We start from the raw sequence: 15237 nt of genomic DNA, 5'->3' as shown, positions 1-15237 counted from the left end.
AGGAGCACTTTGAAATAAAAAATATATAAGACAGATTCTAACCTCACTCAACCCTTGAGCAGCTCCAGAGCGCTCGACATTACTACTATCAGATTTAAGAGTGTCAAATAACCATGGAACCAGATCAGGGAAGTTGTCCTCTCCCATTCCTCTAATAAGCGATCCAAGGGCCCTTGCTGCAACTGACCGAACTTCTGGAATTGGATCCACAAGGACCTATACACATTTTCAATGTAAACAATAAGGGCATGGTCTCATACAAAGCAAAATTTTGTTAATTCAGCCAAATGTGCAGCTACAGTAAGCTAGACCTTTTTCACTTCAGGAAGAAGCAACCCGATATAAGGGATCATATCCTTTGGTTCCGTTACTAATGAACACATGTTTCCAACTATTTGTGCAGCCTTCTTTTTTGTTTCAGCACTTCTCACCCTCAGCCCTCTATGTACTATTGGAACCAATAGCGCAAGCGAAGGAGCATCAATAGAATTGACAAAAGTTGTCTGCAACATACCCAATTACCAACGCGAATTTAGAGCATTAAAATAAAATCAAGACTTCAATTTCATCATTCGAAAGAAAGGAAACACTTATCATTAAAATAAAAGATAATTATTCTCATTATTCTTACTTGTAGGAGAACATCAAGAGAATATTTTGTGTGGTCATTGGGATCTGTAAGACCCAACAGAAGAGTGGGAACGAGAGAAGATATTTCGGGGTTTCTAATAACACTCCCAACCTAAGAGCAACACATAAGACAGTTAAGCACAAAAGTTACTATGGAAATGGAACAAGGTACAAGATAAATCACAAGGAGTTATATAACCTGCTGAAGGGCCGTCTGCCCTGCTGACTGGACTTTCGGATGTGTATCCGTCAATACCTTTGACAATAAAAGGAATGAATATTATGGGATGGATCATCTTCAACGTGGTTGAATTCACCCATCAGAAAATGAATGCAGCTACTGAAATTATGGACAAACCTCCGTAAGTTTTGGCACAATCTTTGGTAGGCATTGGGACAGTTGCTGAGGAGCACAGAATGCCATAGCACCAAGCAGTTGCACACTACTTTGTTTTGTACGCCAAGCTTTATCCTCAAGACCCTGAGAAAATTATGCATATAGCCAGCGGATTAATTGTTCGATTGTTCACAAGGTGTGAAACATTATTTACAGGATTTTACATGTCGATCATTATTTTTTTCCTTCAGACAAAAATAGAGCAAACTCACTAATATCATAACCAAACATAGATGTATATGCAATAATTAATCAAGGGCTCTTACAAAATTAGAAAGATAAGATAACAATCAATGACATTCCTAAGGCCAACACAGCGGAACCCTCTCCCATCGAATAGAATATGGGTGTCTTTGATAGCATTACCTTCGAAGGTTACATGAAGGGAAAAAAAAAGCTTTCAATCGTTGTTCTTGTGAAAAATTTCAGTACCAAAAAAGAAAAACATGTTGGATGCAAAAGAAATCCAGACATTATTAAGTGAAAAGTAGAACCAATTAAAAGATAAATATGATTCCTGGTTTGTTTATCTTGCAACAAAAGAAATGTTACGAATTATGATTCCCTGCTTCAGTTTCGGAACATTATACAACCAAACGTGTTCTTTTATTATTTTGTCTTCAGATTAACATCTCCATTCCACAAAGCTGCCACAAAAAAAAACACCCCATATCTCCGCAAAAATATGGGTACATAGATATAATATAATAATGCAGAATAAAAATATCTTCTACAATGCTTCTAGATATGCATCACTTCGTCAAGGAAGACATCGTCTTTATCACTACGGCACTACCCAACACCTAAATTCTTCCAAAACATCAAGGACCGACAGATTAAACAGTGATTTTACAATCATGACAATGACAGCCATCTTGGAAGTTAGTAGAAAAACCAAACACATGACCAAAATAACATATGACAAATTCCACTAAGGTGGAAATTTAAGCAAACTGAAATGTCAAAATTGATTTAATCAAGACTATAATATACCTTCAAAAGAGATGGAAGAACAAGCTTCACACCCTGTGCAGTTAACTGAGACATCATTGAACGAGCAGCACATTCAGCAGCTTCTCGAACAGCAACAACATTGTCGGAGAAAGAAACCAAAAGCAGTGGTAACATTTGGATAACATATCTGGTCACAAAGGCCAAAAATAGAGGAGATATATTAATAAATGAAATGCTGACATGGCTTCTGCTTAAGTAATATTTTTATGTCTACATACGGTTCAAATAGTCTTCCAAGCTTTTCACAGAGGCATTCAAAAGCCAATAAAGCTCCCTCACGACTTTTTGCAGAATTCCTGTGAGTATTTCAGATAAAACAAGATCAATGAAACCATTACTGGTTAAGTGCTTGAGGTTGACAAAAGCCAGTCTCCCATAATAAAAAATATATATTTGATTATAATGCTTATGGAAACAAATTACAATTTTCAAGACTCCAACGCAATCAATTCAAACTATTAAATTGTGGTGAAAGGACTATTTTAAATGTTCAACAAGGGACCCAAACCACTAACTTAAATTTTTCACAATTCTCAAATCAGAGAGCTTTCGGTAGGGTCCAATTTTGTATGCACTAATATGCTAGGCTTACAAAAGATAGAAAGGCACGTGTGTACATTTGTCAATTAAATAGGAAGGACATATGACCTCATTTGCTCACAAGCAAGGAAGGTAAAAAAAGGCAATACCTATAGATTAATGCCAGAGAGAATGGTGCTAACTTTAAATTATGATCCTGAGTTTTGTAGAGAAGCCATTGAGAGATCAGATCGACCAATAAGCCATTTACAGCAATGTGACTTCCTGTAAGCTAATATGAAATAGCTAAATGTGGCACCACATATAAATAGACTTAAGTAGGCAAGCCCAGAGAAGTGATGGGATAAATTTTGGTGATTATACTGGTCGAATCACCATCCTCACCAAAGAACCTAGGATGAAAGGAACTCCCAAGAGTACTTATCTATCTCCCAATGAATTACTTCCCATTAGGATCTTCCAGCACCTTACAGCCAAAAGTGTAGCTGTTGCTGGGTATAATTTCCACACAAAGAACCTCCTTTTTCTTCTCATGGCATGTTCCACTAGTGGCCAATATCACATCAGTATGACGACACAAGGTACCACAACACAATTTTATCACAGAGACCCAAATGCATGAACTAACCAACTACTCATACTGTCATACATGAGCTCACATGAAATACAAAGCAACCTTACTTTCATAACATAAAAGGAATGCATATGCATAGTTCATCACTCTACAAGCATGGCCAGTGATATGAGCATGAAGTAAAGCAATGCATGGTCAAACAGAAGAAGGTAACAAACCTATTAGTGAATGCTTCCTGTAGTGCACCAACAATTCCATACTTCTTCAAGCAAGGGATTCCAAATCCCTTAACTACTCCAGCAAGTCCAAAAGCTGCTCCACGACGTTCTCCATATTTTTCACTCTTCATTAGTTGATCCATAAGCCTCGAAACAAGGGCCTGCGCATCATCCTAAAGCAAGAAACCAAACCATGACATCAACGTGAATTCCTTATACAATGCACAAACGTATTCAAACAAGACCATCTTATATGTTTTTTCCAAAACAAAAGGGAAAACGGGTCAAGAGAGAGTATCTACATATGCATGTAACATATGAACAAGGTCAAAACTTAAGATCCAGAGTTTATAAGGTACTTCGCACAGATCGTTCAGAAAGGCAATAAATAGACTATTCACTTTCACTGATCTAGAAACTTAAAAGAAGTTGCGCACCACAAGAAATTAGTGTTGTCACGAGGCGGCCGGGCGGGCGCCTAGGCCCTCCAAGCGAGGCGAGGCGCACCCTAGGTGCCTCGCCTAGCCTCAATCGCCTGGCTTCAGCCAGGCATGGCCTAGGCGCGCGCCTCAGACCAGGTGCAAGGCTGGTCAGGCGCGCCTAGGAGAAATAGGGTTAAGTGTGTTGTTTGAATACACACTGCAGATTCTTTAGGGAAAAATTCATGCTTATATAGAAGATCTTTGGTGTTCAAGATGAATGACACAAACAAGCGCCCAACAATACATGCATGCAAAAAAACGTGCAACATGCAAACACACACAACTTCCGCGTCCGCCACAACATGAAATCTCCAAACAAGCAGGAAAAAATGTACAACTTAGAATATCTCAGCATCCTCATAGCAAAACTTGCTACATACTTGCTTCGATTTCATCAATGGCGAAAGGCATGCTGAGACCGCACGTTGCACAGCTTCTGATGGAGTGTTTATGACATCCAATAACTTCTCCACAACAGTATGAACTTTAGGATCATCCTGTTAGCATATATAAAGGTCAAGCTAAAAAAAATGTTGATTGTACTAAAAGCTCCAGTAATTTACTAGAATATATGTATATATATATATATATAAAGATATAGTTGACACCTTCGCCAGATGTTTTGCCAAGGCTCCAGTAAAAATAACTACACCCTCGCGCACCAAATCATATTTCTCTTCATCAGATGCCTAAGGAAGAATGAAATTATATTACATAATCCAACAGGTGAGACCATATACATCAGATGTCTAAGGAAGAGCAGAAGTCAGTACATTGAAAATTATGTATGCACATATTAATACAAGAACGTAATCATTGTTTATTATGCGACTACTTAATAAATAAATATATATATATATATACACATTAAAAAAAATTTAAAATAAAAAAATAAATAACTAATGACATCAGGCACTTTGTTCAGCAATTACATCTGATTTCAATGGAAGACTAACCTTTTTGTTTAAGTAGTTCTCAAATATTGGAAATAACAAGGAAACATTATCTCTGCCATGCTTATCAATAATCAAGATACCAGCATTAATCATTCTTCCACGAACATCTGTGTTAGGATCAGCCTACAAGACAAAAGCATTCACAAAATTGTAATACAGAACTAGTATGCCACCAAAGAAACAATGGATGAACCTTAACATCACGGTGACAGTGAAACTACTACTTTCGTTAAAAATGTTTTCTTATCTAGACTAGGTTCTTTCAATGAGTATAACTGCAGTGAAGCTTTGTTGGAAGGGACCAATAACTCATTCTTAGCTTCAATTCAAAGAGCAATGGCCCTAAGGCTCCATAAATATTAAAAATTACTTTCCGCTACTATTGAAATTATGTCAACAAGCAATTCTCATCAACAATATAAGCAGTATACTACACATCATATCTCCTTAAGGTAAAAAATCAACCAAGAGAAGACAGTAAAACTAATCAAAGACACAATTTTCTGCTAGTTATATACCTAAAGGAATGAAGGGAGCCTCATAGTAAAATCTTCTTTTACATAACAAGAAACACATAATAATAAGGAAAAGGAATTGATGAGGGAATTTTTTTGTCATATATCGAGTATATTTCTCCTATCCATCCATGTAAGAAATCCTGGAAATTTTTGAATTTTCAGTACAAATTACTCAGTCAAAAGAAGAGAAGCCAAGCAAATATTTTAGTACCAGTGCGCGTGAAATCAGGAATGTCATAACAACAGGAAGGTCTTTTGTTCTCAGAACATCAGCAGCAGAATTTAAAGATAAAGCTATTCCCTGTCTGCCAAGCCAACCAGAATCAACATTGTCCTTGCTGAAACCAGAATCCCGAATATACAAAGAAAACAACGTAGAAAGTGTTTCCTGAAAAATCACTAACCCGTTAATGAACAGCTCCTTTAAAACACAAAGTTTTGAAAAAAAAATACTTAAACCTTAAATTAACCTGTATGGAATCAGGGTTTTCATCCAAAGCTGCAGCTAATGCCTCCGCAGCAGCAGATCGGACATTGTAATTAATATGAGACAGGACATCAAAAAGTCCTGAATAATCAGTTCCAAAGTCATACCCATAGCGATCCCATATATCCTCTGTGGCTTCAGCAACTGACTGAAAACATTAAGATAAATTGGAATAAATTTCGTAGATAAGCAGGAGCAACAATAATATAATAGCAAAGGGAAGAGAGACAATATAGATAAAATACCGTCGCAAAGCTAGAATTCACAACACAAAACCACCAGCAAGAAGCAGAGGAACAAGTTCAAAACCAAGAATAATGTATCAATGTCAATAACTTTTGACTTTCTACAAGAAATATGAGGTACTATTCTAGTAAATGAAAATCATCATAATTATAATATTAGGAAGGCACTGGCAAAATAACTGTAATGTTTACCAGTCTATTTCATGTCTCTTCCGCCAATGCCCTCTTCTAACGTAAGTAGATTGGAAACAAACCAAAATAAGCTTCTAGGGTAGTCCAGATGGTGTTAGAAAATTTGACAGCATGAAAAATGTGATAGTTGAACTTTCAAGAAAGGTATGTGGCTTTGGCCTTAAATCCTGGGAAATCAGAGGAATTAGAGACGAAGGAATACTCATTTCCCTACCCAGGAAAGAATATGATAACACAAATGTGTTCTAGCAGGAAAGAATAGAATGCAAAGGGGTTCTAGCGGCTGACTTACCACCATTCTTGACCATAGAAAAACTTCACATAAGAAGTTCACCAATTGACATGAACAATAGTCTTTAAATGAAAATCACCAAAACATGAGACATTTTATCTGTAATGCCATTTATTTTCAAATATCCAATAAATTAATTGGCATCAATGCACATAAATCGCACAGCAGTAGCAAAGGAAAACAATACACTGTTTAAAGGAAATTTGAAAGTAAAACTTAAATAAACAACTACATCTAGAATCACAAATTTAAGTCAGAAGGACCCCAATGCCTAGACAGTCACTGGCAACAGTCAATAAACAGAGTTGGACAGAATCAATATTTCAGTAATATGCCTCTCTCTCTCTCTCTGTTTAAATGAGATTAATGTTTCAGCTAAAGTCTACCCAAAATGCTAATTTCAACATTAGACAAAAACTATCCACCGAAGTGTGGCAGGAAAGAAACAAGAAAAAAAAATTATAGGCTGAAAACCTTAAAATAGTGTCAAATGAAGCCTTAACAAAGAGCTTCCAGACAATAATTTAGGCATCTAGTGAAGTTACAGTTGATAAGACAATGGCACAATGTGCAGCTTAATTGGCTAAAAAGCTCCCCAAAACTGAGAAGCAAAACCCACAGAACGGAATATATGGCATTATAACTATCATTCTAGATTTAACGGTAGTGATCATTACAACTAAATGTCAACACAGGGAGCAAGCAAATGAATCTTCAATTAAAGTAGACAAGCATAGAGGCAAATAAAATTTTGCATTCTGGCATTTATGTTTATAATACATGTGTCTGTTTGTGTGTCTGTGTGGAGTTTGTTTAAGCTTATTCGCATATATGATTGAACTGACTATTGATGTTACTAAGAAGTAAACATCAGCAGTTGATGATATAATCCAAGGTAATATGTTCAACCACATGAAAATTTGTCACGTTAACAGGATGCATAAGCTACTTTCGAAGAATTGGTAAAAACTAAATTTAAGAATTTAGGATAAAGGCTCGGATGATGATGATGAAAATGATACAGTTGGAGAGTAAAACCTTTTCGGGATCATGTAAAGCAATCCACAAACTTGTTGCAACATCAAGATTCTGAGGAAGAGCACGACTAGAAACAGCTGGAATGCATTTGATGGCATTTAAGCAGGCCATCCTAACATGGACATCTTTGGCATACACACCACATAATGCCTTCGAAAAATGAGAAAAAGCATGTTAACCAACATATAAAGGCAACACAAACCCAAGTCTCAAAGACTCTAGCTACTTACAGATGCTATTTCATGTGGTTGTAGACCAAGACACAACTCATTCAGAGCTGATCCAACGGGCGCTTGATAAGCAGGAAGAATACCAAGAACATGATAAAGAGCCTGCAAAACAAGAAGTGAATGATATAGCAACCAGAAGATTAAAATAAAACTAGGAAACCATTTCAAACTAATGTATGCTTATCATTTTATGGCCAGGAAAAGGGTTTGACGTGTAACTGATAGCATGCGAAGCCTAGGAAGAGGCAATAATGGATCCATGTGCAAATAAATAATCCGAAGCACATCATCATGCAGTCCTGTCTTCTTCGATGAAAACAGAATCCTCTCAATAATCTGCGACATAATAATAAATTATAGTTTGAAACAAGAAGAGGGTGCCCATCAGAATCAATCACGTATGTCAAGAAAAACTTACCGGAAAGACAAAAGTAAAGGAGTCTACAGGTAGAGCTCCAGATTTACACGAGACAGATATGCCATTTATAATTCTCTCAAAAAGAGTAAAAGATGGTTTTCCATTAGATTCCTCCTCAGCAGAGGGAATCAGATCCAACAGAATACGAGTTTCCTCAGTCACAATTAGGTGCAAAGCAGAAGCAACGTCAAGGGCCCAATTACATAGAGGAGGGGCAATACATCTTGAAAGCTTTACCAATGCTTCAAAGGCCATATCACTTACAATAGGTGATCGTAACAGAGGCTCAACAAACTTAACCTGATAGAATATATAATATGAGAATGTTTTATTTCCAGAATGAAATAGAATATTAGAACTTATGTCCAGCAGAGGAAAAGAAGATAGATAGATCAGAGATAGACAGATCAGGTGACAAGACACAAACCAGTGACGGCAATTGGCTGTGAGCAAATATAGGGTTTGCAATGGCCATGTCCCCAAGAGTACGAAGCATCAAAGACAGATTCTTCTGAATGTCCCGGACCTTTTCACGTATAGCAGATTCCTCTTTAAGCAGCAACTCACGTGCCTCTTCCTTCGCTGACTTTCCCTTGTCTAAAATGGAAAGAAGAACAAAAGGCAAAAAAACTTCATAACAAAGTATCGATGTCAGGCAACATAGTAAGTAAAGCAATTAACAGAAAGAATAGCATACCTGCTTTCTTAGTCAATTTCCCAGAGTCCCTCCTTCCCACCCCAGCAGCATCTCTACCCGATTCTCTCTTATGATTAGAACTAGCATGGTCCTGAGCAGGGATGAAACATAAACAACCAATATGGCTTACAGATTTTTGCAAAGGAAAACGAAAGCTAAACTACAGAAGCATCTAGACACACAATGACACTATGAGGTCATTCACCTGTTTTGTGTTTTTAGCAACAAAAGACTCAGCAATATACACCCCTTGCTCAGTTGAAAGCATTCCCTCAGGAGTGTGGAAAATCTGGACATTAGCAAAGATGCAGGTAAGGTAACTAAACTAAAATCAATGTGAAATAGGACAAAATATTTAATAATGGAAATCCAACACAAAAAAGGTAGCACAAACATAACAGACAATCAGCATGTCGATAATTTGCAGGTACATGTCAGCAATACAAGACCTAAATATCGTACAAATATAGAATTATAGATAGAGAAAATTGGACAGTATTAGATTCCAAGGGCAATCAAGAATAGCATTTGAGATGAGGTATATGGCCCTCAAAGATGAAATGGAGGTGTACTTGATGAAACCTTCATGGAGTACGTGGTAGCAAAAACTTCAGAATCCGATTATAAGTAAATATTATAGATGCCCAGGAATGGCATGAGCCAGAAGAACTGTGTTATCATTTATCAAACAAAATCACTGCCACAAGCTCATGGCAATGTATGGCAACTGTAACCAAGTCCCAGTAGAAAGGAAGTGAAGGAACAAAAAAGATTTATGTACTTGAACATACCCATTTCATTTTCATCATCATCAAAGCCTCTATCCCAAAAGTTAGGGGTCGGCTACATGAGTTTATGAGAACATCAACGGGAATCCACCATGTGTATCCGTTTTTTCCATTCATTTCTATCACGAATCATACATTCATCCACTCCTATTAACTTCATATCATTACTTTATTACTTCAAGCGATGTCTTTTTAGGTCTTCCATGTCGCCTCCTACTCTCTCCTATACAAATTCTATCGTTCCTCCTCACCACCGCACCGCTATCTCAACATTGGACATGTCGATACCAGCTTAAACGATTTTCTCATAGCGTATCTTCAATAGGTGCTACTCCTACCTTAAATCTAATAATCTCATTTCTTAGCCTATCTTTCCTAGTGTGACCACACATTCAACCAAGCATTCGCATTTTGGCTACATGCATTTTTTGGATATTTTGTCACTTGATAGCCCAACACTCAGAACCATACATCATTGCGGGTCGTATAGCTGACCTACAGAATTTTCCCTTCAACCTTAAGGGATCCTTTTGTCGCATAAAACCCCGGATGCACTCTTCCACTCACTCCATCCGTTTTTAATCCTATTAGCTACATCATCACATATGTCTCCATCTTCTTGGAAAATCGATACAAGATATTAAAAAAATAAATATTATAAGTAGCATCCACTTGTGTTAGAGACTGGTGATATAGTAATAATTGCATCCGTTATAAAACAAGCACATCTTTCACTGGAATCCTTTACTACAAAAATGAAAGGTGTATTAGAAATGAAGTTGCTCCTTGGTTGTCATCTGCTCTTAATGGAAATTCATTTGGAATACATATTCAACATACAATTAGTCAACTTAATCTAAGAAAGCCTATAGTTTTAATCTAATTGCGATTGGATCCATGCTTCTTTTTCCCTGTCCAATCTTTATAGAACATGGGAAAAGAAGTTTCCACTTTCCACTCAAGGACATTTGCAGGGATTTTTCTCTACAAGTACCTGGGCCTGTCCCAGGTGACAAAAGTTTGAGACAGTCTGGTTTGGTCACAGTATGAAAATACAAAAAAAAAAAGAAGTGAATTTCTTTAAAAAAAAGGCCATGCAGATAAAAGTACAAACCATAAATTGTTCATTAACCACGACGTCTTCAATTACACGTATAAGGATCTAACCTTTAAGACGGATAACAATACCTGGATGTCAGTTTCAGAAAGCATATCATGTGAATGATGGTCAGGAAGATTTTTCAGGTGCTGGCAAGAAGAAAAAAGGCTCTTGTTAGCACTGAACAAAACAAAGATGATCTCTTCAATGAGACTCTGCAAAGACTTTATCAAATTGGATGTATAAACTGGTATAACTTATAAGCAACCAACCTTCTCAAATTCTAAATAGGTGTCGCTGGGAGTTATTGACATCAAAGTGGATAAAGTATTGATTGCTGCTTGTTGCTCAAGTAGACTAGAACTCATCAACCCCATTGGTCCGAGGATAACCTGAGAAGATCCCGCAGAGTTAATTATAGACCTCATAAACAGAGTATTCAATTCACAATAGCTGAAAAGAGCAAGGAACAGAACGCTCAAAACATATGAAGAGCAGTAAATAAGAGTTTGATCAAATAGTAGGGCCAGTTTACCCCGGCTGCTCATGAAACCAAATACTCGACCATCAACTCAAAGACTACCATAAAACTAAGTAAAAAGTTAGGAAAACCTAAATTACCTTTCTCTAATTAGGAAATGGCAAGCACAAGTAATTGATATCATAACGATGTAATTAATTAAAAAGCACAGAAACATATGACGTAATATGCACAAAGAAATTATAATTACCTTGCATAAATTCTCAATATCACCAGAAATAATGTCAATAATATTACATCCAAGAGTTTGCAAGCCTTTACGGAGCCTCTGGGATTGAAACCAAAAAGGAAAAAGGTTAATCAAACGCAGAAAACAAATAAACAAATTGACGAAAAAGCAAAGACCATGAGAACTACTAATCATAGATTCAGTTCTATAATTTTCCACCTAATATCACTAGCAGACTTGCTTGCCCTTTGCATTTTAAAGATCATTTCCCATCACCTTTGTATTGTGTTTCACAAATCAACTCATTAGTTAACAAGATATCCCAAAATTTTATGAGACAACTTCAGATTTCTGTACTCACATGGTCCAGGAAAATATTCACCATGGAATGCTTAATAACTACGTATAGTTTTAATAAAAACTATCGTTTTCATTCAAAAGAACGTCATTTACAGATAGCTTATAGTTTTAATTCACTATCTACAGATTACTTATAAAGTTTGATTATTTTTTTTAAAAGGAAAGCAACAAACAGCACCAAATGCACAAGATACTCATGGTGAGCTCCAAGAACGTATGTAGCCTTACACCATGCATTTGACAGAAGCTTTTTTCATCCTTTTATTATTTATGTATGGTTTTATTGTTTACATACTCCAGGTACCTATTTCTATCATACATTTTTTGAATACTTATTAAAATACTTGTTTTATATTTAGCAATTTGATGTATGGTACTTACTTATAACATAAATATTCATTTTCTGTTAACAATTTAGATATCATTTGCAAAGAAAAAACTGAAAACGCGCATTCCCTCACACTTCAGGCCAGAGAAGGAAGGGCATTGTCTAGAGATTAACCTTCAAGGCTTCAACAGATATAACATAGATGCAATCTTAGGCTTCAACATCTTCAACTAAGGAAAAGCATGCCAAGAGTAGCTTCATGCAAAAGAACTAGACTTATTAATTATATATTACCCTCCAAACTGCATCTCTCTTTCCAGTGCCAACTATGTAGGGATGATGCGAGCAGAATATAACTTGCGTTGACACAGTTGGGGCAGCATTAAGAGTTGCAGATGATATGACTATTAAAGCCTTCACTAAGACCTCAACAGATGGAAGGAAGGGAACGAAAGTGTCCAATGAATTATCTGCATCACTACAGACGTGCCAATTTAGATCCCCTAGTCTACAAAAGGAGGGGGCCAAAGAAATAAAGGAAAGGACAGAGAAAAAATATAGGTATTAACATGTGTGCTTTTGCCATAGTGAACCAACACAGGCATAGAAGTAAAATCATCAATAAATGAACTCTTTTGAATAAGTCATCAACAAATAAACATTTGACACAGTTTTTCCATACGCCGCAACCTTTTCTCTTTCAGAATTAAGAGGCGCTATTGCTAATCAAGGATCACTATTTTGACCAACTTCCCAGAGCATTCTCGAACATTAAATATTCAGTTAGTCCACTATAAATAGCACAAAAAACCCCCTAGCTTCAGAAGCACATAGACATAAATTGTACCTTGACTTCAAAAGACAAATTTTCTCTCCAACAACCGAAAGAAAATTTGTAAACTCGTGCAAAAGAGGTTCAGACAATTGTGGAGAAGACAAGATAATCTTTCTGGTAGCATCATAAGCAATTTTACGAACATCCCAACTTTGATGGCATATTAGAAAAAGAATAACCTGCAACAAATCAATAATCACTCAGTCACATATTTACTAGCAGAACTAAAAATGCTACAGATTCCAGTTTACCGATAACAGTGATCTGACTGAAAAGTTTTCCAAAATTCTGCAGAAAGAAAAGGAAAATAACCACTAAGAAATCTCTTCAGAAACTAAATAGGCACACACATAGACCCATATAGTACATCATAACCAAAATATACCGGTCTGAATGTTCCACCAGTAAAACTTCAAGCAGATTCACACATGCTACACAATCTTCTGTAGACAATTTAGAGGCCTGCGAACCCAATAGATAATCAACACACTGAAAATAATATGTAGTAAGATCAATAAGTTTTTTTGAGTGCTAAGACCAATAGAGAATGGCTACCATGGGAACTGGCACAAGAGAAGGTTCATTTTGAGATATCAAAGCCCAAATCTTCTCCTTTGACACAGCCTCCTCTGAGAAGAAAAAAAAAATTAACCGTTCAATGAACCTCTGGGAAATCATTAGAGCAGAAGTGGGAGGATGTAAGCACCTCAATTCAACCAATGATATAAAAAAATATTATCAACAACAAACCTGCTTTGACATCCGCAGCTGCAATCTTCCCAACTAAAAGCAATGCATATATGCCATCCAAACGTTGCACTGCTTTTGTAAAACCAGTTTTTACAAGTTGGATAAGAGGGCCCAGCAATGGCGTTATCTGAAGTGCATAATAAAAGTCTAATGTAAGTGATGGAACACAACTGGTCAGATAAAAATCAGCCACTTAAGGCAAAAATAGACAGTTCAATTTGCCACTTTACATGTAAAACTGCATCAGCATTCTTGCATATTAAATGTAAACATCGAAGACATCCCCTTCTTAAAGTTTCCTTTTCTTTTAGGCAAGAAGCAATAAATGACACTACGTCTGATTGAAGAGCTTCAACAGATCGTGCTGCCCACACAGCCAAAGCTGAGAGTATTGCAAGTTTTACTTCTTCATTTCCTGAAAATTGACATCAAATATATATATATATATAAACATTTCAAAAATAATCAAAGTGATGAGAAAAGTGATCAAGTTTAGTCCAGAAAACTGAGTAAAGGAACTCCAGGGTCTAACATATGTAAAATAAATGAACGTAAGAGAGATAAAAACCAACACATACCTTCACCCTTGAAGCAAGATATAAGGAAACCACATGCAGTACAAGACAGGCTGTTGAGATATTTCCCTCCAGGGGCATTAGACAGCTCCTGCAATGCATTTATTGCCCCAATTCTCTGGTAAGGAAATGCAAGTCTTCCTTCCGAGCCTGTCACATTTAAAACTTCAGTTAGAAATGTTCCTTTTTTATTTTTTCCTTTTCTTGTCCTTTTATTTTATGATGGGATGGGGTAACCAGCAGTACATGATAAAAAATGCGTACATACAAAAAGCTTTTTCTACCATACATAATGACTAGCCATCTTTCAAAATTCAAATGGCAAAAGAAAGGACAAAAAAAAAATCCAAACCTCCAATAACTGCTTTAATAGCATTGAACATCGCTTCGAGAGAATCAGGATTACTAGACTTTTGGCTCAAACAGCCCACTATTGCCAATGCTCCAACCCTTCTTCCTTCTTCTGCATGTCGAGCCTGTGAAAATACTACCGAAAGAATTTCAACTGCATACTTGCTCAGATCAAGGTTGACCGCATTCAAAAGAATTACAATCGATTCCAGACCAATCTCAGGATTGCGTTTCAACATTTTCACTGATGATGGAACCACCACATTTTGAAGATCATCGTGTGACATTAGTGCAAAAAGTGGACGAAAAGATTCACTAAGCCCTTTTGCAGGAATTTCTCTGGCATTTAGAACTGCTCCAACGTATATGTCAAGAAATATTGGCTGCATATTTTTAAAGATCACATCACAAAAGAAAAAATAATGTAGGCCAATTGTTAACAAAAAATAATCAATACAAAATAAGAGCCCTTTGTAACAGAACAAGTTTCCGAGAACACAAGTAAAATAAAAT

The 15237-nt window shown here is 36.5% G+C and overlaps 1 protein-coding gene across 1 annotated transcript in view; it reads right to left on the bottom strand.

Moving 5' to 3' along the window:
- Positions 1-15237, bottom strand: part of LOC120016303 (protein ILITYHIA) — a 29032-nt gene that overhangs the window by 11355 nt on the left and 2440 nt on the right. The window contains exons 4-35 of the mRNA XM_038869005.1: positions 14726-15107; positions 14377-14523; positions 14029-14213; positions 13799-13925; positions 13604-13677; positions 13434-13510; positions 13300-13336; positions 13061-13227; positions 12508-12691; positions 11547-11624; positions 11088-11207; positions 10905-10964; positions 9134-9217; positions 8929-9019; positions 8659-8828; positions 8232-8531; positions 8033-8149; positions 7814-7915; positions 7584-7733; positions 5800-5964; positions 5541-5717; positions 4812-4934; positions 4464-4544; positions 4236-4352; positions 3374-3546; positions 2260-2337; positions 2021-2168; positions 989-1111; positions 830-886; positions 632-742; positions 312-503; positions 43-216 (exon numbers count right to left, since the gene is read on the bottom strand). Of these exons, the coding sequence (XP_038724933.1) occupies positions 43-216; positions 312-503; positions 632-742; positions 830-886; positions 989-1111; positions 2021-2168; positions 2260-2337; positions 3374-3546; positions 4236-4352; positions 4464-4544; positions 4812-4934; positions 5541-5717; positions 5800-5964; positions 7584-7733; positions 7814-7915; positions 8033-8149; positions 8232-8531; positions 8659-8828; positions 8929-9019; positions 9134-9217; positions 10905-10964; positions 11088-11207; positions 11547-11624; positions 12508-12691; positions 13061-13227; positions 13300-13336; positions 13434-13510; positions 13604-13677; positions 13799-13925; positions 14029-14213; positions 14377-14523; positions 14726-15107 (4371 nt within the window). The remainder of the gene's footprint in view (positions 1-42; positions 217-311; positions 504-631; positions 743-829; positions 887-988; positions 1112-2020; positions 2169-2259; positions 2338-3373; positions 3547-4235; positions 4353-4463; positions 4545-4811; positions 4935-5540; positions 5718-5799; positions 5965-7583; positions 7734-7813; positions 7916-8032; positions 8150-8231; positions 8532-8658; positions 8829-8928; positions 9020-9133; positions 9218-10904; positions 10965-11087; positions 11208-11546; positions 11625-12507; positions 12692-13060; positions 13228-13299; positions 13337-13433; positions 13511-13603; positions 13678-13798; positions 13926-14028; positions 14214-14376; positions 14524-14725; positions 15108-15237) is intronic.

This window comes from Tripterygium wilfordii, chromosome 15, assembly GCF_013401445.1.
Source record: "Tripterygium wilfordii isolate XIE 37 chromosome 15, ASM1340144v1, whole genome shotgun sequence".
NCBI classification, from domain to species: Eukaryota; Viridiplantae; Streptophyta; class Magnoliopsida; order Celastrales; family Celastraceae; genus Tripterygium; species Tripterygium wilfordii.
The sequence above is the reverse complement of the archived record's forward strand: the minus strand, read 5'-3'. Positions and strand labels throughout refer to the sequence as shown.